Source organism: Lepidochelys olivacea, assembly GCF_965140295.1.
Source record: "Lepidochelys olivacea isolate rLepOli2 genome assembly, chromosome: 2".
In the NCBI taxonomy this organism is placed as follows: Eukaryota; Metazoa; Chordata; order Testudines; family Cheloniidae; genus Lepidochelys; species Lepidochelys olivacea.
This window is the reverse complement of record NC_140412.1, coordinates 76,089,083-76,111,902: the sequence shown is the minus strand read 5'-3', so window position 1 is coordinate 76,111,902 and position 22,820 is coordinate 76,089,083. Positions and strand designations below refer to the sequence as shown.

The following is a 22,820-nucleotide window of genomic DNA, read 5'->3' as shown; positions in this document are numbered from 1 at the left end:
CGTACACAACTATTACACACAGATGTATGATAATCTCTTTATCCATCCATTCACACTAGATATGCTCAACACATTTCTAAATACCTACACAAGGCATTTTCATGTATTTATTTAAAACATAAAATCTATAGACATTTAATTATTTTTGCTAACAGTAAATATAAGAGATGTACCACCCCTCTGTGTGATACTCTATGTAAATTACTCTCACTCCATTAATTATAAATATGGATGTGGTAGACCCCAAACAACAGTACCTGCTGTCTATCCAACCGCATTCTTTTTGCAGCATTTCTGCTTTCACTCTCACAGGCTGAAGCCAGGATACTCTCTGCTACTGCTGAAGTAAGGTGTGAGGGAATAGGTCGTGACTAAGAAAGAGAAAAAAAAAACAAAAAAATGATTACTAGGATAATAACCAGACCAAACATAACCTGCTGTTTCCTTATTGGAGCACACAAAACTATCACATAGGCTGGAGGATCCATTCATTGAAATGTAATTTATATCAACAAAAAGTGGAAATGGAAATTGTAAAGATGAAAAATGAAAACTAGTTAGAGGTTAAAGCTCCAGTTGATCCACACAGATCCATCAAAAGCACTTTCTTTTCCCACAGCTCTATTGTCCATTGTATTTAGTCTGGCTCATTAGGGTACATTTTGAACAGACAGCGGCATATTCTCTGTGTTCCAGCAGCACCCAGGCTGTCTGATTCTTGCTAAGAAAATGTTTCATCCTGTACAGCATATGACAGAGATGAGCAGTGTTTTTAAACTCGTTAAAAAAAAAAAGAAAAGAAAAGAAAAAAGACAGGCTTGAAACATCACTCAAACGTAGCAGATTGTCAGAACATTTCAGAGCAGTCCATATGTAATGTCATGAACATTTACATTTCTTGCTGCAATATGACTGATGATATTAAAATGATTTTTTAAAAATCTATATGTATTTTGACATAGTAACATATGTCAGGCCTCTATCAATTTACGTAGCTTTCAAGGTTCCAGCTAAATTCTGAAACGCTCACATTACTAGTTTTACAACATTTACGTATTTTAGGTCTAAGCTGCATGTAAATCAAGTGAATCCTACAGTCTTATTAGCTCTACAGTTGGCTGTGAATGCAATAAAACGTTCTATAACAATTAAATAAGGACAATCACAGACTATTTGCATTCCTTTCTCTGTAATGATATGCAAAAATCATTTCACTGAAAGATGAAGCTCATAATGAATATCTCAACCTGTTTTCTTAATTAAGCTACACACAAAGATAGATCAGAAATTTCAAGAAAATAAGCCAAATGAGGATGATGTAATACACATTGTTATGGACACAAGCACATTTTAGTGGGCTAAAATATATTGAACCAGATCCTCAGCTTGTATAAGTTCTTATAGCTCCCTTTCCTGCTGATTAAATGGCCCAACATTTATTCTCTAGAGAATTTCATCAAATTTTAGTCAACAGAATAAATATGTACCCGCTAATGAAATACCACTGAGTATCAGAAACATACATTTTAAAGCATTTTCCAAACAAACTCAGAACAGGTTCTTTGAATTGGCACAGCTGACTTCATATTAAGAACAATATACCAAAATTATGAGCAACATGTTACCAAGACTTCATTTTTAACCAATAGAACACATCTTATTTCTCAGCTTTGGCTAACTGTATTTTAACATGTAGTATCAATTTAATATATGATATTGTACCTCCCGTAATGGGTGGAATATAGCCTAACTTGCAGAGGGATGGAATGAGTGAACATATAGGTCTTTTCCATCTCTAAATACTACAGACTTGATTCTCCCCACACTTACACCAGAGTAAATCAAGAGTAAAATCAGTGGTGTTCCTCTGGTATAAAACAAATGTAAATAAGAGACAAAGTAGGTGTTGTGATCCTATAATAGACTATACATTCTGCCATGTCAGTGCAAAAGTCAAGTTCAAGAGCTTGTTTTTCAACATAAACAATGAGTTCTCACACATGTAAGAGGAAAATTGAGTTTAAGACGAGACTTGTGTGTCTGATATTAAATCCTGGTGTCATTAACAATCAAAAAACTTTAATATTTCAACACAAGTAGATGTGTTCCTCTGAGTTCTAGAGCAGGAGCGGGCAAACTTTTTGGCCCGAGAGCCACTTTGGGGTGCGAAACTGTATGGAGGGCCGGGTAGGGAAGGCTGTGCCCCCCAAACAGCCTGCCCCCATCCACCCCCCCACCACTCCTTGTCCCCTGACTGCCCCAGCCCCTAACCGTGCACCCCCAGGACCCAACCCCCATCCAACTCCCCCTGCTCCCTATCCCTGTCCCCTGACTGCCCTCACCTCTATCCACACCCCCGTCCCCTGAAAGGCCCCCCGGGTCTCCCACACCTATCCAAGCCCCCCAACCCCTATGCACATCTCTGCCCGCTGACAGGCCCCCTGGGATCCCACCCCCATCCAACCCCACCTGCTACCAGTCTCCAGACTGTCCCAACCCCTATCCACACCTCCGCCGCCTGACAAGCCCCTCGGGACTCCCGCGCCTTTCCAACCACCCCGTTCCCCCCCGACCATCTCCCCCAACCTCCGCCCCATCCAACCACCTCCTGCTCTCTGTCCCCTGACTGCCCTCCCGGGACCTCCTACCCAACCTCCCACCACCACCACTTCCCCCTTACCATGCTGCTCAGAGCGGCAGGACCTCGCAGCCCCACTGCCCGCATGGCGGTGTAGCTGTGGGGGAGGGGCCGGGGGCTAGCCTCCCCGGCCAGGAGCTCAAGGGCGGGCAGGATGGTCCTGCAGGCCTGATGTGGCCCGCGGGCCATAGTTTGCCCACCTCTGTTCTAGAGCAAGGCAGTAGCCTTATTAGAAAGGGATGTTTTCGCTGATGAGCTATTGCACTAATTTAGTCTTCTAGAGTTGCTAGATTATTCAGAATGCATCATTGCTTAACTTCGCCATGCTATTTTCATGCTGTGTCCCCTTATGTATTAGGTGGCAGTCTCACTATTAATACCATTGTTTTATAAACTCCTCAAGGTACACTGACTATGGAGTCTGCCAGATGATATGGAAACAGTCACACCATGGCAAACCTGATTTCCAGAGTACAAGAAGCAAGAGCATATATCTAGCAAATTCCTACAGGTCAAATCTTTAGTTAGAGCACAAACAAAACATACCTCTATGTGGAGACCTATGGGCAGATAAATGGGCCAGAAAATTACATGTCCAACCAGATATTAAAATGACTCCAAATCCTTCCAGATTACGTTCCCATAAAAGAAACATAGGTTCACCAAAACATCTGTAAAACAACGTTTTGGCCACCAGTAATATCAAGCAGTCAAGTGATCTTCACAGACCCAGAAAGTGGCAATAATTTCTATCACCTAAAATACAGAACCTAATATTTAGCATCTGGAGAGTCAGAGGAGACTTTTTTTTAATCGGAAAACAGGGTGGGTCCTGGGGGAGTAGAAAGGGAACATCTACTTCTTGCAAGATGTGCTATAAATCCCCTGTCTTTTATCCTGGTTGCTATGGATGACTCTTGGTACACTAGTGTAAAGGACAAACTGGGGGAAACTTATCAGGAAAATTCAGCGTAAGCCTGAATCATCTGAGAAACAAAAATATTATAAAAATATTTTATTCATTATCCATTTTATTCATTTATCCTCTCATTCAGGAAGCTGTTCAGGAGGTTAATTTAGGTTCAGATTCTGCTGATTTTACTCAGGTTGAGTAGTATCTTACTTTGGGATTGATTCAATGGCAGCATCAAACCCTTTGTTACCGATAGAACATACTTAGCTTTGCTGTTTCATATATAATAACTCTTTCCGACTCACAGCCAGGGCTTGGTTCTCTTTACACTCAACACTGGTTTAAATCAGGAAAAATTCCACGGGAGTTACACAAGTGGAGAATCGGGCCTCCAATCTTTTCTACACCAACATAGAGGACTCAAAGACCTATTTTGATTCTTGTGGTATCAAGACAGACAAATTGATTCAAAAATGACAAAGAAAATATAAGCTTTAGAACATGGAAGAGAGGCAAGTGAAAATCTCTGTATCCTCCTTTATTTATGTTTCAGTAATTTTATGATGAAGAGAGAACATTGATGGATAAAACTTGAAGAGGATCTTAAGAGCAGTTTGGTAGATAGACCCTTGAAAACTAGCATATACCTCTGTCCATCCCATGACATTTGTATTGGAAATCCCCATTTGTTCACTTGGAAAATGAAAATAGGCACTCATATAACTGAAACAATAGTAGTATTTTGCATGTGTATATACAATACAACCTTAGAGTTATGAACACTTTGGGAATGGAGGTTGTTTGTAACTCTGAAATGTCCGTAACTCTGAACAAAACATTCTGGCTGTTCTTTCAAAAGTTTACAACTGAACATTGACTTAATGCTGCTTTGAAACTTTACTATGCCAAAGAAAAATGCTACTTTTAACCATCTTAATTTAAATGAAACAAGCACAGAAACAGTTTCCTGACCTTGTCAAATCTTTTTTTTTAAATTTTTCCCTTTATATTTTTAATAGTTTATGTTTAACACACTACTGTTCTGTACAGTATTTGGGTTTTGGGTTATTTTTTTTCTTTCGTCCCTGCTGCCTGATTGCCTACTGCCAGTTCCAAAGAGGTGTGTGGTTGACCGGTCAGTTTGTAACTCTAGTGTTTGTAACTCTGAGGTTCTACTGTAGTGCCTTCCAGCTATACACCATTGAGGGCAACAGCCAACTTGTGCTGAGCATGTAACACAACAGAGGAAGTAAGGAAATTTTGGCCCAGGGCAAAAGGACTACCTATCTATCCTTACACAAAAGATCACAGGTTTGGGTCTTTGGCATCTACATAAAATGGATCTTGGGTTTTAAGGTCTTCTTCAAATGACTCACATACACTAAGCTTAATAAAACTCCATTTACCAATCTCAGAGAGATGAATAGCCACGTCCACCCCTGCAGCATTTGAACCTGTGGCTCCAGGGAATTCACACCTGATGCTTATACCACTAACGAATATTAAACAGAGAAAGTCAACAGGAATAATTTAATCTTTGTTTCTTCAATTGCAGAAAAGTCCCCAAATGTATCTTGCAGAAGGATTGAGAGTAGGGATGATACCTAGAAAAGTGTTGTTGATGGAACACTTGTGACCCACTTCTGTTTTTGGGGTAGCAGAAAAATGCTCCGTATCCCTGACTAATTAAATTGCCAATATGTTGCTTCATTTTCAGGTCACATTCTGCGCTAGTCGGAGGTAGCTTCAATACTGCTTCTGTCTAGACAATTATCTGTATTTAAAGAAATGACGATTTCACTATGTGAACACAAAACCATTGTACTGTATTAACCACGACTTTACGTAAGGTTTAAGGGGATGGCTATTTTGTCCAAATCAGAAGCAGAGGTAGGCACTAGCATGAAGATACTCGCTCACTATCCTTTCATAGTCATGCACCCCTACCATGCCTTTTGTAGAAATCTTACAAAATACTGGAAGCTATATTTGCAGATTTAATTGTACAAAATTAAATTAGCTGATGGCATTGCTCTGTAACATGGAGAGTCAAAGAACTATGGGTCTGATTTAAAATAATTTGAAGTCAAAGGAATATCTGCCTTTACTGTAATGGAATTTGGATCAGGCATTCAAAGATGGTAAATCAATAATCAACAGTATATTGAACTAATTAAGCATATTTACCTGTGAAAAAGCACTGCAAGGTGGTTGATTCTTTTACTGAATTGAAATTTGAATAGCTTGGTCGTGAATCACAAAAAAAATGGCTTACCTGTGTATCTGATCTGCTTGCTTAATATAACAGAGATTGTCATATTTCTTATTAGGGATATAATATAAATCTATTGTGCAAGTCACTCAAATATGAGATAGCCATAGTCTCAGTTTAAAGTGATGTACATAAACAGTATCTTCATGGAAAACATAAATATCCTTTTTGCCATATAAACACAAACCTCATATTTCTATATAAACTAAAAATAAGCTGTCATGTGTTAGGTTTAGGTATAGTTATTGGTGAAAGTCTGACAAAATGTAGATAATGATTTCCTGGAAGACATTTGTTTAAGCTGAAAAGGTCCAGATATCCCTTGTGGAGAAGTTTGCAATGGTACTGCACATATTCTAAACAGAGAGCTGTAGTCCATACGATTACTATTTTGGCACATTTCATGAGGCTAATATTAACTTAGAGCACAAATAAATGCCTACGTTTTCATACAGAAATTTGGTCTAAGTGCTCTAAGATTTATGTTTCACAAAGGTCTGAGTCAATTCATAAAAAAGCAGAGAGCTAACAATAAAGAATGGATGAGGCATGTGTGAACCCCCCTACTCCCCGCTGAAAAACTGAACTTTAGATCAGGATATTTGTACAGAAATACTCCCCAATATTTTAGGCCAATTAATGTTGAAAACTAGACTCTCCAAATACTAGGTGACATTACTTGTAAACACAGACCTGCACACACTACTTTCTCTTTTGCTTACAGACACCAGTACAAATGTATGGATGGGAATGAACCTTAAATGTTACCTTAATACAAAAAGCATATGGGCTCAAATTTTCAAAGGTATGTAGGCTCCTCAAGATGCAGACAGGTATCTACTCAGATTCTCAAAAGGGCCTAATTGTCTAACTTCCATTGATTTCCCACTAGGTGCCTGTCTGCATCTTTAGGCATGTAAATACCTTTGTCCCATAGTGTACCAATTGTACTTCAGCTCTTGTAATACACAGCTTAAGAATGGTTTAATACTAACACACGTTATTAGTCACAACTTTTTCACCGTAGTATATAAGATCCTCCACACATTTATATTAATATTTAGCACTTATATAACACTTTTCCTATGAAAATCTTTAACTGATTTACAAGAGAAAATAATAATCATCTTCAAATTACAGATTTTTAACAATTTTAATCATAAACTATAGAACTGGGCTATATTTACATTTTGTCTCATCTCACACTTTTTTCAGCCTACACAATACTATGATGTCAATTAAATAGAAAAATCTCAACCGTAAGAGTACTACATAACTTATACTCACCGACATCTTGTTAAAGAATTAAGATTGCAAAGGATTCTTGAGAAATGTATTGGGTTTTTTTCTGAAGCACTCACACACACTAGGAAGCATGCAATTCAAACCTAACACAATAGGCTTGTTTGAGCTTTATACTGTTTATAGATTGAAGTACAGTACTGCACTCTATTGGATGTACTGGTATAATTTTTATTTAGCACTAGCTCTTCGTAAAATATGAAGAATTTGATTGTCATTTTAATGCTTGCAGCACTGTAGTTTTCCTTGAACTTTCACATATTTTACTTATTCTTTCAGTCTACATAGATGCATTGATAAATATCCAATTCCAACATCTATTTGTGAACTAAAAGAAACAACTAGAAACAACTGGAAAAAGTAAAAAACCCAGGGGACTTTTGTGCATGCACTGTGGAGGTCAGGTTATTTTTCAGTTTTCAGAAGTATGTTTAATTGAATTATCATATATTGCCATTTGATTATGACAGTGTCTAAATTACAATGCCATATTCCCGTCTGCACATAATATTTTCAATATGTACTGGGAAAAGGCTCACTATATGCTCTTTGCTCCTCAGAACCCAGTTTGGTACCAATGTGCAGGAGTATGTGCTGTAGATCCTAGGAGTAGCTCAGACTTGCAGTACTTCCAGAACAAAAAGGAAGCAAAGTCCACTTAACATTTCAAAATGGTCTACATTGCCCCTTATGTCCGTTAAGCACTCCCTGCTCCAAGTCAGAGACGTCAAGCTGTAGTAACAACCACTTGGGATGTGTGTACAGAAAAGCATGAAGGGATAGAGGCAACCAAGTGACACATGCCAGACAATCACAAATCTCCCTTTGTTTGTTGGGGTTGCCAGCCCTCCAGGATTGTCCTGGAGTCTCCAGGAATTAAAGGTTAGAGAACTTTGGTGGATAGTGGGAATGCAGTGGACATAATATTACTGGACTTCAACCAGGCTTTTGACACAGTCCCACATGACATTCTGATAAGTAAAATGGAGAAATGTGGGCTTAGCAGAACTACCAATTAAGTGGATATATAATTGGTTAAACTGCAAACAAAGAGTAACTATTAATATATTTTCCACTGAATGCATCCGATGAAGTGAACTGTAGCTCACAAAATCTTACGCTCAAATAAATTTGTTAGTCTCTAAGGTGCTCCTTTTCTTTTTGCGAATACAGACTAACACGCCTGCTACTCTGAAACCTATTAATGGAATGGTGTTGGATTGGAGGGAGAACTCAAGTGCGGTTCCACAGGGATCTCTTCTAGGTCCGATGTTGTTTAACATCTTTATTAATGACCCGGATGTAGGATCAGGGAGCATGCTGATCAAATTTGCAGATGGCACAAAGCTGGTGGGGGAGAAAGGGAGGGTTGCCAATACTTTGGAGGATAGGGCTACGATTCAGAGGGATCTTGGAGAACTGGGTTATAGACAACAAAATGAAATTCAACAAATACAAATGTAAGGTGCTACACTTAGGGAAGAAAAAACAATGGCACAAATACAGAATGGGGGTTAGCTGGCTTGGCAGCAGCACTGCTAAGAAGGATCTGGGAGTTATGGTGAATCACAACAGCCACATGAGTCAGCAATGAGATACTGTTGTAAAAAAAGCAAGTGCAATTTTAGGTTGCATTAACAGAGGCAAGTCACAGGAGGTGATAGTACCGCTCTGCTTGGTGTTGGTTAGGCGTCAGCTGGAGTGCTGTGTCCAATTTTGATCACCAATGTAAAGAAAGAATGTGGAGAAACCGGAAAGAATCCAGAAGTGAGTGACAAAGATGATCAAAGGGATGTAATGCAAGTCATATGAGCAAAGGCTGAAGGAACTGGGTATGTTTAGTTGGAAAAGAGGATATTAAGGGTTGGGGGTGGACACGATAGCAGTCTTCTCTTATGTGAAAGGCTGCCATAAAGAAGATGGAGAAAATTGTTCTCTTGCCACAGAGGGCAAGACAAGAGGCAATGGGTTCAAACTACAGCAGAGCAGATTTAGATTAAATTTCAGGAAAAAAATTCTTAACTGTCAGAACAATAGGACAATGGAACAGACTGCCTAGGGAGGTTGTGGAAGATCCTTCCCTGGAAATTTTCAAAAGGAGGTTGGATTGCCATCTATCTTAGATGGTTTAGATACAACAAATCCTGTATCTTGGCAGGGGGTTATTAGAGTAGAAGGGACCGCAAGGGTTATCTAACCCTAGGATTCCATGGTTAATATTTAATTAAAGATTATGTCATGTGATGGAACCTCCAGGAATATGTCCACCCAAAACCGGCAACCCTATCGGTTGTGGATACATAAAGGGCCAAATCCTGCTCCAATTACTCATGAGTAGTCTCAGTGAGGTCAACAGGACTACTTGCATGAGCAAGGTGAGCAGGATTTGGTCCTACATGTTAAATGGTACTTCACAGTGGAAATGACAGAGGGGTTTAGAGATTGTTGGATGTCGGAGACCACTGACACATACAATTATATACCTATGAGTATGTCTATACTACGAGCTAGGGGTGTGATTCCCAGCTCACATACACATACTTGTGCTAGCTCTTATACAGACTACAAACAAAAGGGGTTCAGGCAGTTTGCACTTGACATGGCTAGCTTGCGCCACCGCTCACCGCTGCCCACACTACCATAGCTACATTACTATTGCTAGCATGCTAGCTCAATGAGAGCTAGGGCACGTATGTGCACATGAGCTGGGAGTCCCAACCCTTGCTCATAGCATAGACATAGCCTAAGTGTTTGTACCACTCAAGCTGTAGTCTTCTCCTGTCACTCACTTCAGCATATAAATGAGGCGTTAATGACATATACAATTTGGGTGGCCAAGGACTGGCTAGTCTGCTGGTGCACCGCTTTGGATCAGTGTTTTGGGCTTCCATGTTACCTCCATATGATTGTATGGAAAGCAGATATATGAACAATATTGGTGGTTGGGAAACGGGGGTGAGGGGAGAGGAGACAGAGGGGTTTGGTAAAGAGCCATCAGCTAGACAAGAACAGATAATTAGTGCAGAGAGTACAACATGCAGGGGATCAGCTCCCCCAACTTGACTAGCCCCTCACATGGCTGGGATTCACACCTCCCTCATGGCCTGATCCAACTCATTGATTTAAATGGATTGGGGTTTCAGGCAGTAAACAGCCATGCATCAATACTTCAAAGAGCCAGGAAACATGGAGTTTGCCTGACTTTTATTTCCTCTTTGTCTTAAGCAAATGTACTCAACCAGGAACCCTATGTTATACTACACACCTATGTCCTAACAGGACAATACAGATAATAAAATACTACTTTAGCAAAGTGCCTGACATAAAACCAGATCCACAATCTAGAAAGAACTAGAAATATGTACATTTATTGTCATTTTGAGCTTTACTGTATAGCTCATCAAAACTTTTAAGTCCAACCTTTTTCTGATGAAAAATTACCTTTTTCAAAATGAAAACCCTGTTGCAAAAAGCTTTGTTTGTTTGTTTGAGTTTTTTTGTTTTTGTTTTAAATTCTAGACCTTCATTGAAATTGCCATTTTCAACATTTTGATTTTTGGGTTTTTCCCCATCTGCCTTTTTGTAAATGAATAGACTAGAATAAATGATATCTAGGTATTGGGGTTTCTTCACTTTTAAAAATTTTTTCCATGTGTGATTCTAACTTCTCAAAACTTCTTCAACTTTTGCAAGGTTACTGAGGAAAAATGAAACTAAATGAAACCCACATCTGAAGAAGTGGGGTTTTTTTACCCGCGAAAGCTTATGCCCAAATAAATCTGTTAGTCTTCAAGGTGCCACCAGACTCCTCATTGTTTCTGTGGATACAGACTAACACGGCTACCCCTCTGATACTTGAAACTAGTTCTGTTTCTCAGTGGCTTTTGAAAAGTTGGAGAAGTTTTGAAAGGTTAAAGGAGCAAAAGGAAAATAAGAAAATTAAAAAACAAGTCTGATCGTTATATCATCATCATCAGTTTTATTGCACTATGGGGGGAAAAGGAAAAAAGGGGAGAATTTGAAAATTCAAGAAATCGATTTAAAAAATTGCAAAAAGTTTGTTTCAAATTCTGGAAAAAATTCAAAACGTCAAATTTTTTCACAAAACTGTTTTTCCTTTTTTCAATAAGCTATATTTATCGGGATTTTTTGAACTACTCAGTGTCACCCTTTTACTACCTTAATCCCATCATTCACCAAGACAAGAATTGTGTGCTTTGAAAAGGCAAATGATATAGCATTAGAGAAAGGGATGGAGTATGTAATGGATTAAGGCATCTAAAACCATTCACAGAAGATCTGTATGCAACTGTATTTGTGGTAATTTTCTAAATGTTTCCATCTTATTTATCAGGATTAGCTATACATGTTTGCACCCACAGGCCTTAATCTGGCTGAAAAACCTATGACCTCTACAGCCGTGAAAGCCTTGTTAGGTTGTGAATCCCAGAAACTGCAAGGGTAGCTGATCTATTCAGCATTAAGTTCAATAAATTGGTGAAAGCTTTGCCCCATCCCTCCAAAACCCAAACTGTGAAGTGACTAAATCATTTTGGGTCCCACCTTGAGATGTTAAAAGGCCTGGATTTTAGAAAGTCCCTTGAAAATCAGGCCCCTTTAAAGTGTCTGAAGTTGGGCACCCAAAAATTGAAATCACTAGCTACTTTTGAAAATCTTGGATCACGTGTACATCTCCACAATTGCAAATCCTGATTTGTCACCCCCTTCAATCCCCTTTCCAACCTCGTCCATGTCTATGCCTACTCAGCAGTCAAATGCAGCTAAAATGGGAGTGGTGAAATATGGAACGATAAAAAAGATGGAAGCTCTCCATTTTTTGTTTTTGTGCTGGGATGGGGTGTGTAGGGGTGGTCGTTGTTAAGGTCCTAACTGGGAGAATGTGTTCAGGCATTCTGTCTCTCCTTTCTTCCTCATCCATGCTGTCAAATCCATTCTTGAGCTCACATAGGGAAAGCCATTTATGATTAGCCTGTACTTGCCAGTTTGTAATAAATAAATAATAATGTGCCCTTTGATATTATTAATTTGGCCTCAGTCAGAATCAGGGCCTCATTGTGCTGGGAGCTGTTTTTTCCTGTGTTTTCTTCCACAATCTCTGCCTCAAAGAGCTTGCAACCTTGCTCTTGCACAGTAATGGATGTGGGTGGAAAGGTCCACCCAAACATATCACACTGCAGAATGAGAGTCTAAGTTAAGACTGGACACAGCAAATGAGAGTAACAATAGGTGAAAAGGGGAGGAAGGAAAAGGGTAACAGTAACAAGACCACATAGTTACTTAGGCTAGTATGTGCATAACTTGTTTTCAGATCATCTATATGTTTGTTTCTCTTCCAGAATATAAATATGTAAACAGACATAAGGAAGCACTAGTGGTCTTCTACGTAGCCTTTCCCAGGTGCCAGTTTCCCACAGACACATAAGCAGAGCTGAGTCTTGAGAAAGGATCGAAGGAGAAGAGTGTAGTAGTCATTGGATCAGTTCGGAGAGGCCCCACTTATAGAGCACTTTCCATCAGAGGATTTCAAGCAACCTTAGATATATTAAAGAACTAAGCCTTTTCATCACCCCCATGAAGTCAGTATGTATTATTAGCTCCATTTTACAGGTGGGAAAACCAAGAGAAAGCAATTAAATGACTTGCTTAACATCATAGAGTACTTTGGTGGTAGAGCCAGGACTATAACCCAGATCTCCCCATTTTCAGTCCCCGTAAACAACTTTCTTCTTCATTAAATGGTAAGATTAAGAAAACACATTATCTAGTTTCAATCTTTCAATGGATTATTAAAAACCATAGAGAGTGGGAGGAGAAATATGATTTTACAGTTGACAAGAAATACTTTGACAATGTCCTTTTAATGGATATGTTTATGTCAGAACAAAAATGATGGTGCACATTTAAGAGCTAAATAATCAAAGGGTGAAAAGATTCCAGACATGGAAAACTCTTTTCACTGAATATTTTTAATAGGAAACTAGGCAAACAGATTTGGGGTCCATGCAATGGTCAGCTGTCACAAGTATAAATAGGGTAACTTTAAGCAATCTTTTAAAAACAGGATATTAATACTGAGAAGCACATTAGCGAGCAACATGAACACTCATGAAACCAAACCTTTTCTAGAGCCTCAGACCTACAACTGGCCTGTTATGCAGTAAGAGGTGTTGTTTGGATTACAGATGGCAAATAAGTGACAGAAGCAAGCCTGAGGCATGCTTTATATTCTTTATCACACTGAGTCTTTCACTAATTAAACTTAGTGTTTACATTTTCTCTTAAACACCATAGCACCAAGCTGTAGATAGCTGTGCTATTCCACAAGTATTGCTGAATTGACATATGACACATACATTATCAGATTATTCTGTTTCCTCTTGAAACTACATGCTCAAAATGTATCATTTTTGCCCTGAACAAAATGAAAGATAAGTTGTATTAAATACATGTAGGGTAAAAAGGCATCTCCTGTGGAGATCATTATCTGACATCCTATTTAATATAACGACAGTAGTGCAATAGCTCCTGAGGATATCATTATCCTGTTTTGCTGTATTTCAGCATAACACCTGATTCAAATCAACACCAACATGTCTTTTTCATGATAGTCCTGCACAAATGTCGTTATCCAGACAACATGATTCTTTTCCCCGGTGAAATGGAGGGTAATTTTAAAATAATCAGCTAGCCAAGTGTCTCTGTCGAATGTAGTATTTTTCAGAACTGCTTTCTGATATGAGTTACAGACAGAGAAGCTAATTTAAAAATTAGAATGTTTTTATAACATCTTCTTGATAGGTTCTATCTTTCACAATGATCTGAAATCAAGCCATAAAGGCCACATGGCACTAGTGCCCCAAGGACCACACTTATTGTCCACAGGATTCAATGAGAGATTTTCCACTGAGTTCTGCTAAAAGCTTTTGGTTTACACTTCAGTCTGAGAGAGTTAAGGAAGGGGAAGCGTTGGCATATTTCCCTTCTTACCCAGGGCTGTCACTGATGGCACAGACAGCAATGCCCTGCCCACCCTATTGAAACACATCAAAGCAAGTTCTTTTTAAAAATAGGTTGAAACTACCAAAAGATCTGATTAAACTTAACAGTTCCAAAGTAGGGAGATTTTTGTGCCATAAAAGTTGCCTACTTTATAATAATTCTCATGATATTTTTTAAAAGAACAGGAATATAAACCTGAAAAGAAGTACTCACATGAGTAATCATTATTATAATCATGACTAGTCCACTGAAGTCAAATCAACCTAATTGTTATAGACCAGATTGTAAACCCCTTACTCACACTGGTGAGCAGTTACTCACGCAAGTAGCTCCAGTGACTTAAACAGGACTCTGCTTAGTCCATGTGAGTTACTGCTCACTAGTGTGAGTAAGGGGTTCACAATCTTGCCAGATAGCAAAACAATAAGACCATTTATTAACATAGTTGGCTGTATAATATGTATTTTGGGTGCTAGTGTAATGAAGTAATATTTGACACAGTGATATCTCAGTCTCACACTCCTGAATTATCTTCAGCCAAAGAGAATGGATGTGAAAAGATGCTAGTTACTGTATAATAAGAAAATATTTAATTTTTTTTGTCCATCTCCTGCTCTGGATGGCTACAACCTGACACTCTGTCTGTCAATCTTTAGCACTTATATCTATACAGATGTCCTTTATTCTCTCTCTTTCTGTCTAAGTTTCCTTTGGCTGAAAGCAGCATTAACCCAGTGTCTCAGGCAACAAAGCTGTATTGCATATTAGAATCATGAAAGTTTACAAAAGATTAAAGGTTCTGACTCTACATTTTATATCCCATACTATACTATACTGGTCTTGCCCCACCATCAGATGTGGTACTTTGTTTTTAAGCTTGTCAACTAATGTTTTAAAACCATCATATGAACTTCACAAGTACTATATTCAGGCTGCTTTGAAAAAGAGAGAGAGAGAGAAAGAAAATTAAAGCTGAATCCAGTTTTTTAATATGTAGATGGGTTTTCAAATGATTTATTCTTTAAAAATGATACATTTTATTAATAAATGATGTTTGTAATGATGAAGTGATTTTATCTTATCTAAAGGAGAGAGAGAAAAATAAATCAAAGGTAGCAGGCTACAATTTCATTTGCTAGTGTCTCTTCTGGTTTGTGAAAATATCAAAGTTCTCTTATGATTCTGAAGTTGACTAACTGATAAGCTATGAGGATGGCTATTCCTTACCATTTTTGTGCAACACAAGAGGCCAAGGATGTGTAGGGTCTAGAAATACTGCCAGTTATACCCTAACATAGAATTCATAGCCTGTGAATAAATAATGAGGTATAAACCCTGGGAAATAAATGACAGAACTGTAAAATTTGCCAGGGATGTTTTAATAATATTGAATGCCATCTGTACAACTGAATATCAACTCAAAGAAGATAAGCGAAAGCAGGGTCTACTTTCACTGACTGCTAAATAAATCCCAAAGTACAAACAAATCACCTAAAACTTAAAGCTACTGTCAATGCACTTGTCATAAAAACTTGTGTTGTACTAAAGATTTTTTTTAAAAGTCTTTCATCTTTCCAGTCTCTAAGTTTTCATTATCTGTCCTTCACTGACCATTACTATGGATACTGTAGTGCTCTGAAGGATCCTATTTTCTGATTTCATGGATCTCCCAGAAAAACAATTAGTAGAATTCCAAAGAAATTCTACATCAGTGCAAGACTTCACTAACTTAATAGCCTCTTTAATGGTGTTGGAAAGGAAAAAATATATAAATGAGATACTCTTTCCATTGGTTTCTCTCCTCACATCTTGCTTGAGTCCTCACTTTCTATGGATTCACACAGACCTGTGAACTATATCCTCCCGAGATGTTTTAAAATCAGTGAACAAAGGGAATAAATTCAGGAAAGATGAAAAAGGGAGGGGGGAAAGAAACCTCTGACCTGACATTACCAAATAAAAAGACACTAAGATGAAAACAGAATAGTGCCATGGATTTACATATGGGGTTTTGATGGAAACTAGGGCTGGGTTTTAAATCAAAACTCACCATCTCAAAACCACTTCTTTTCATCCGCCTGCAGGACTTGAGGTAAGTACGTATGCGTTTTCTGGCACGCTCTTGATACTCAGGGAATTGTCGCCTGCATGAGTCAATGATAGCCTGGATCTTTTCTTTGGGCTGCTTAGAGATTGGGACCATTCGGTCCAAGTTTTCATCTACAAACAGCCTGACAAACATCTGTTGGTAAGAGGGAGACAGAGGAAAAGGGTTTGGAGGGCTGCTCTCTTTCTCTTCCTAGTCTTGATTACTGACAGGAAGATATTTTTTCTGTGCACTGAAGAAGCTATGTAATGGGAAGCCAGAAATGTTAAGCAAACAACTCTTTAAAGGACTTTTTTTTAGGGCTGATAAAAAAGACAAGAAAAGAATAGTGTATAGAAATTGTGAGATAAACCACAATGGACTGTGAAAATAGGCAGCACTTAACTTTTGTTATTAACAATAAGTTATGATTGCTCCCTGGTTTTATTGGACTGCATATTTACTCTTCTCCTAGTTTGAACAATTGCTTGTGTTATCATGCACAATTACAAACAGTGGGAAAGCAAGTGAAAATAGCTGACCACTGGAATGCTCCTCCTATAAACTAGCTGCAGTCCCCCCTTCTATCCACTGGATGAACATGCACATATACACAAAACACATCTTAGTTCTCCTCACTGATAAAGATGGCACTTTGCCTTACAGTTCTAAATAAAACACAGTAAAACTGGTGTCTGTTGGTGAGAGTTTAATGTGCTTTAAAAGGATCCTTTTGTAAATTAATGTGCGTCTAATATTGTCACACTTACCCATAAATAACAGTATGAAAGGAAACTAGTAAAGTTAAGCAAGGTAGTTAATGCTGCGGGACTTACATTAAAAGCCTTCAGTCGCTCAGCTTCTACCCCATCAGATTCATTAACCTTCTCAGCATCTTCATGTTCATCGTGGTCATCCTCATCCTCATCTCCTCGGTTCAGAGACAGATCTTCAGCACCTCTGCCTATGCTCTCGTTCTTACCAGAGTCGTAGCTGGAATAGCTATGCGCAGGCGACTAACAAAGAAAAGATATTTTTTAATGTACCAGATTAACAGGTTTACTGGGCTCCTCATCAAATAAATTTGTTTTTAAATTAGCATATCAGAAGGTATTTAAAGAATTCCATTATTTTTTTCTTTTATATACACAAATTACTTTCTCCAGCCCCAACACAAACCCTAATGATCACTTTAACAGAAACCTTTTCCCTATCATCTTGTCTACTTCAGTACATTAAAGCAACAGTCTGAGGAAAAGTCAAGTAAATCACTCTATAAATGACTCTCCCGTGATAATTAAATTCTGGATGAGATGGTTTCACAAAGACTTGTTTTGTACTCAAGTTTCTTCCTGATTACATTAGCAAAGTTTCTTCCACATTACATTAAATTGCTGCAGTTTTATACAAAAGTCCGTGGAATGAAAATGACAAATTTTAAGGCATAGCAGAATAAAGGGAGAAGTGGCGATAGTCATTCATTGGTAGGAATCATTATCTAGAACAGTAGTAAGTTATTCATAAATATAGAAATAATAATGCCTTAGTAGATCACTTTCCAAAATTCAAGCAGAATTTAAATAGTCAAGCTTTTATAGTTCTCACAGAAGCATTAATAATGGTAACACATACACACCTGTTTTCTCCTTGAAGCCTTTCTTTACAAAAAATATTCAGAATTTTCCTCTGAGCAGAATTAGTGAGTTTTCGGATAAATAACAGATGACTATTTCATTAAAAAATTATCCACTCGCGGTGTCAAAAACACAACAGCTATCAAGAGAGACAAATACTTTAAGCTTCCCCTACCAGTATCAAATTTTGGTTGTCTTGTTATTCTTTGTGTATACTTCACACTAAGTCACAACATGCAAAACAGTAGTAAAAAAACTCCATCAGAACACCAAGGTACAGGGCTAAATTTTTCTCTCAGCTAGACCAGTGTAGACCTGGAGTAACTCCACTGAAGTTATTATTACTCTAGATGCACAACCATACAACTCATCCAAAGCATGTTGAAGTCAATTAACTCTAGAGGGCTTACCATCAAGCTCTATATGATGAATTTCAGTCTATCTGTATCATAAGGTTTTATATAGCTCCTATCAAAGTGGTAGTCAAAGTGTTGCACAAAATTCAGGAGCACAAAGACCAAAACGAAATGGGCCAAAATTGTCAGCATGGGTGCCTAAAGTTATGAGCTTTGATTTATTTAGGGCCCTGTGTAAATGCCTCAACTGAGACACGTTGAGAAACCACAGACAGAAATCCATAGAGAACACCTGGCACCTTGCAGGCAGGGGCAAATGAACTGAGATAGTAACAGCAACACTGCCCAGCTGGGCTGGGAGGCTGGAGGAGGAAAAGTCAGACAGAAAAATAAATATAAATATGCCCAGTCTTAGTGCATCATTTTTGTCTTTTCTCTTTTCTTTCCATTTCTTTATTCTCCCTTTACTCTCCCTTTCATCTTCTTATTTCACTCCTTTCTCTTCCTTTCTATTTCCCCACTTTAAATTATTTAACTACTATTTCTGTCTCCCTCATTTCCCTGGACTCCCCTACCTATTTCTTTCACACATGGATTCTCAGCCTCCACCCCCACACTTACTTCCTTTTATTCCTCCCACTCTGTGATTTAGAGCCCCACAATAAAATCCTTTTAGCCACATAACATCCCATTTCTGGAACCTTCATGATTCTCTCTCAGTGTTCCTCATGCTCTCAACTCTGGGTTTCATCACCCCCACCCTGCCCACTCTGTGTGCACCACTAGGGGCAGGAGGAAAAGAAAGTTTGCCAATGCCTCCAGGGATCAGGGTGGCCAAGACTGAGAGGCCTAAGAAGAGAAAGGCTTGAGGAAGCCAGCGAAGGGGAGGAGGAGCTGCTTCTTTGGTGGAGCACTGCAATCTTTTGTTTACACAGTGGGCAGGCAAGAGGACAGATGCCAAATGTTGACCTCACTGCCTCTTCAACTGATTCCTGTAGGGATATGTTTTTGAAAAAATATGATTTGGAGATGCTCCCTCATAAAGGAATGTGTTGTGAGTGTGGGAATTTGGAGATGTGCCCTGGGGACAAGGGTTTGGGAACACTTTATGGCTGTGTGCAGCAGCTCACCAGAGGTGCTCTCCAGTTTCTTTCATGAACACCAACTCAAGGAAATGGTTTTAAAACAGTTTCAGATTACACCTGAAGCATACAGAGTAAAATTTAGAAGCCTTAAGAGAGGTGCTGGGACGAGTAATGTGGCATATGTAAACCAGATGGGAGATTTGGTGGATAAGTGGGTAAGGGGAAATGGTATTACAAGCTTTGAAGAAATGTGTGATCTTGTTGCTCAGGAACGCTTCCTGAGTATATGTAGTAATGATGCCAAACAGTGTGTAGGGGATAAAAAGGTGAAAACTGTTGATGAACTTGCTACTCTAGCTGATGAATTTGAACAAACCCAAGCACCTATTAGAAATAAATGACTGGCAGATGGGGTTTAAGTCTGGTGGGAAGCAGGGTTCCCATTGTACCTCTGGGAAGGAGAAGGGTGGATGGGAGGCTGGACGCTTACCTCCCCAAGTCCATTCCTCTAGTCCACATCCCAAATCTCCTGTAAAAACAGAAGAGCACAGAAGGTGCTACCACTGTAAATCCACTGAGCACCTGAGAAATAAATGCTCTGTGCTGGGTGGGAACAGGCAGCAAGCAACTCATGAGAATGCTGCTACCCAGAGCACAGAGGCATCTCAGGCAATTGCCTCTTATCATACAGGATTTGTAAAAATAGCCTCTGCCCGGCCAGGCAGGAAGCACATAAAGGCTGTCAAAATTAATGACCAGAAACTCCTGGGGTTGAGGGATACAGGTGCAGAAATTTCTGTGGTCAGGAGAAACATTGTTCAGGAAAAAGACATACTGCTAGGACAGATGGCAGAGCTTTTGTTAGTAGGAGGTCACAAAATCCTTGTGCCTTTGGCTCAAGTGCAGATAGAAACTGAGAATTTGGAAGCTGAATTGACTGTGGCAGCAGTACCTCATAACCCATCACAATTGTTTCTTGGAAATGATTTTTTCAATATGGCTAGGGCTGCCAAAGGGTCTGTCTGCACCAAGGAGGAATATTGTGCTGAAATCCTGGAGGGAAAGGGTGAAATCCCAGAAACTGCTGAAGGGATGGGAGAGGGTCTCTTAAATTCCCCTGCAGCAGTTGAAAACAGTATGCTACCAGGGGTGGGTATGGGTGAAACCAGCTCCTGCTGCCTGGAGGCTAAAGGCAGCATTTCCTCCTGGGGGGAGGGGAGAGTATTGCCTATCAGCAACAAAACTGTCCAGGTTGCTGGCTGCCAGCAGGTTGTAGCTGAGCAGGGGATAGACCTCACTCTCGAGTGCATAGGAAGATGCGTCCTAGAGGGAAGCCCAGAAGAGGGTGAGAACCCTAGAAACCACTGAAGAGGGTGAAGGTTCTATGAGCTCTGCAGCTGGAGGCAAGCCCAACTCAAAGAGGCAGGAGGGCATGGTGCCTGCCAGTGAAAGGACTGTTCTGGCTGTTAGCTGTGAGCCCTTCTCAGCTGAACAGGGGATAGATCCCACTCGAGAGAGCACAGAAGTGTGTGTCTTAGAGGGGGGCCCAGAGAAGGAAATTGAGAAGGAATTTGGGGGAGTACAGGAATGTCTCCTCACTGATTACATGGGAGGGTTTGCCCAGGATAGATTTGCTGGGTCAGCATCTGTGCTCCCAGGCACCCAACCTGTGGCTCAGGTTTTAAGAGGGAATTGTAACTGACCTTCTGGAAGGGAACAGTCATACAACTGACCTCTTGGGGACATACAGAGGATACCCCAATCCAGGTCCCACTTTTGCAAAATGCTGTTCCTGAAGTACTTGTGGAAACTAACTCTGTCTCTTTAAGACAGGATGGGAATCCTACTAAAGACTTGAGAGTCAGTGAAAATGCTAATGACCCACCTGAGAAAGGGGAGGAGGAAGCCATTTCCCAGGCAGATAAGATCCAACAAGCAGCTAAGAAAAAGCTGCTGAAAGACCACAGCCCTTGAGAAGTAGGAGGTGGGGAAAGTCCCAGTGCTTGGAGTGAGAATTACAAAGAAATCCTAGGAGGGTGTGTGTGTGGACTTTTTGCATGGGCATAGCACTGGCCTGGAGGGGGTTGGCCTGAAACATGCTAGATCCACCATATGCAAAAGATATTTAAGGCAGGGGAGTGACATCATTGTGGTTCTTCACTGACTCCCCACCAAAAGACTCCTGGAAACACCTGAGGAACAAAGACTGAACTGGGGAACCCTGCTGGACCCAGGCTAAAGAGATTTTTAGACTGTGAATGGAACACCTGGGATTTCTTAGCTGTAAGCCAGTGCATCTTGCCCCTTAAGAATCTGCAGCCTGCTGGTATCCTCACTTAGGGTGAGGATCTGCTATTCATATGAAATCTCTTTAGTATATTAAGCTTAGTTTGTGTGTTTTGTTTATTTACTAGGTAATCTGCTTTGATCTGTTTGCTATCCCTTATAATCACTTAGTCTGATCACAGTAGTACACTGTAAAGGCTAGTGGGCCTGGGGGGCTCAGTGGCACCTGGGGGGGAACCTGTCACAGTGGGATCTCATATTTGGGTGGCAGATGATTTAGGACTTTAAAGATCATCACTAAGATTAATTGTTTGTCAAGGCCAAAAATTAGGAAAATCATATTTTTGCCATGAAATGAAAAGCAAAAGTCAGTTTTTGCTCGAAGCTCTCTGAAGAGTCAGAGCACATTTTATTCACCGCCTTCTTTTCTTTTAAAGGTGCAGTTCTGCCATGCTTACTTGGGTTGAATGGTACCTTATGTCAGAAAGCCCATTGGATCACCATTACATACATAAAGCATTTTTCTACTTTTCTGAGTTACATAGTTTTCACTTTTAAACACCGTGCCATAAAGAATAGGAACATCTTGCAGAAGCACCATTTGTTGGTATGTTTGGGATGAGAGCACTGCATTGGTTACACATGGTTCACATTTGCAAGATTACCTTCACAGCCATAAGGGCTACATACTTAATTTTTCTAAAAACAAAACAAACAAATAAAAGCTAATGCAGCCCAGCAGGGAGCTACTTGGTAGCCATGACTTTTGTTTAAAAACTGCAAAAATAGATCAAAGAATCAGTAACAAACCATGAGAGCCTGACAAACAACCAGCCTTAATCCTAATCAATAACCTGGATTGCACCCAGAAGGAGTGCAGGAACCTGAGCATAGGTATTATCAAGTAGTCACAGCTGCTGACTCATAGGGAACAGCATTCATTACCAGCTGCAGCTTCCAGCTCTAAGGCAAGAGTTGCTATTATTGTGGGTCTAATGTGGATGGCATGTATTTGTGTATCTAACTTGTTTGTGCAACTAGTGCAGCATATGTCCCTGAGATGTTTTACATATCTTACATCCAAGCCATTTGCTTAACAAACTGCAATTTGATTGGGTAAAGTGACAACCTATGCAGTTATCTCCCAGCAGATGAGCCTGTTGAGGTAACAATTCATCACCAGACTGTTCACTCCACATTCTGTATTTAACCAAACAATGTTAATATA

General features: G+C 39.6%; 1 protein-coding gene across 4 annotated transcripts in view; it reads right to left on the bottom strand.

The window, feature by feature from the left end:
• NOL4 (nucleolar protein 4) overlaps positions 1 to 22,820 on the bottom strand; it is a 253,520-nt gene that overhangs the window by 40,750 nt on the left and 189,950 nt on the right. For 3 of the 4 annotated variants that reach the window (XM_084620791.1, XM_084620793.1, XM_084620794.1), the window contains 3 exons: positions 17,068 to 17,247; positions 16,196 to 16,387; positions 258 to 371 (listed from right to left, as the gene is read on the bottom strand). In XM_084620791.1, the coding sequence (XP_084476917.1) occupies positions 258 to 371; positions 16,196 to 16,387; positions 17,068 to 17,247 (486 nt within the window). The remainder of the gene's footprint in view (positions 1 to 257; positions 372 to 16,195; positions 16,388 to 17,067; positions 17,248 to 22,820) is intronic. The other variant, XM_084620792.1, reaches the window with a different exon arrangement.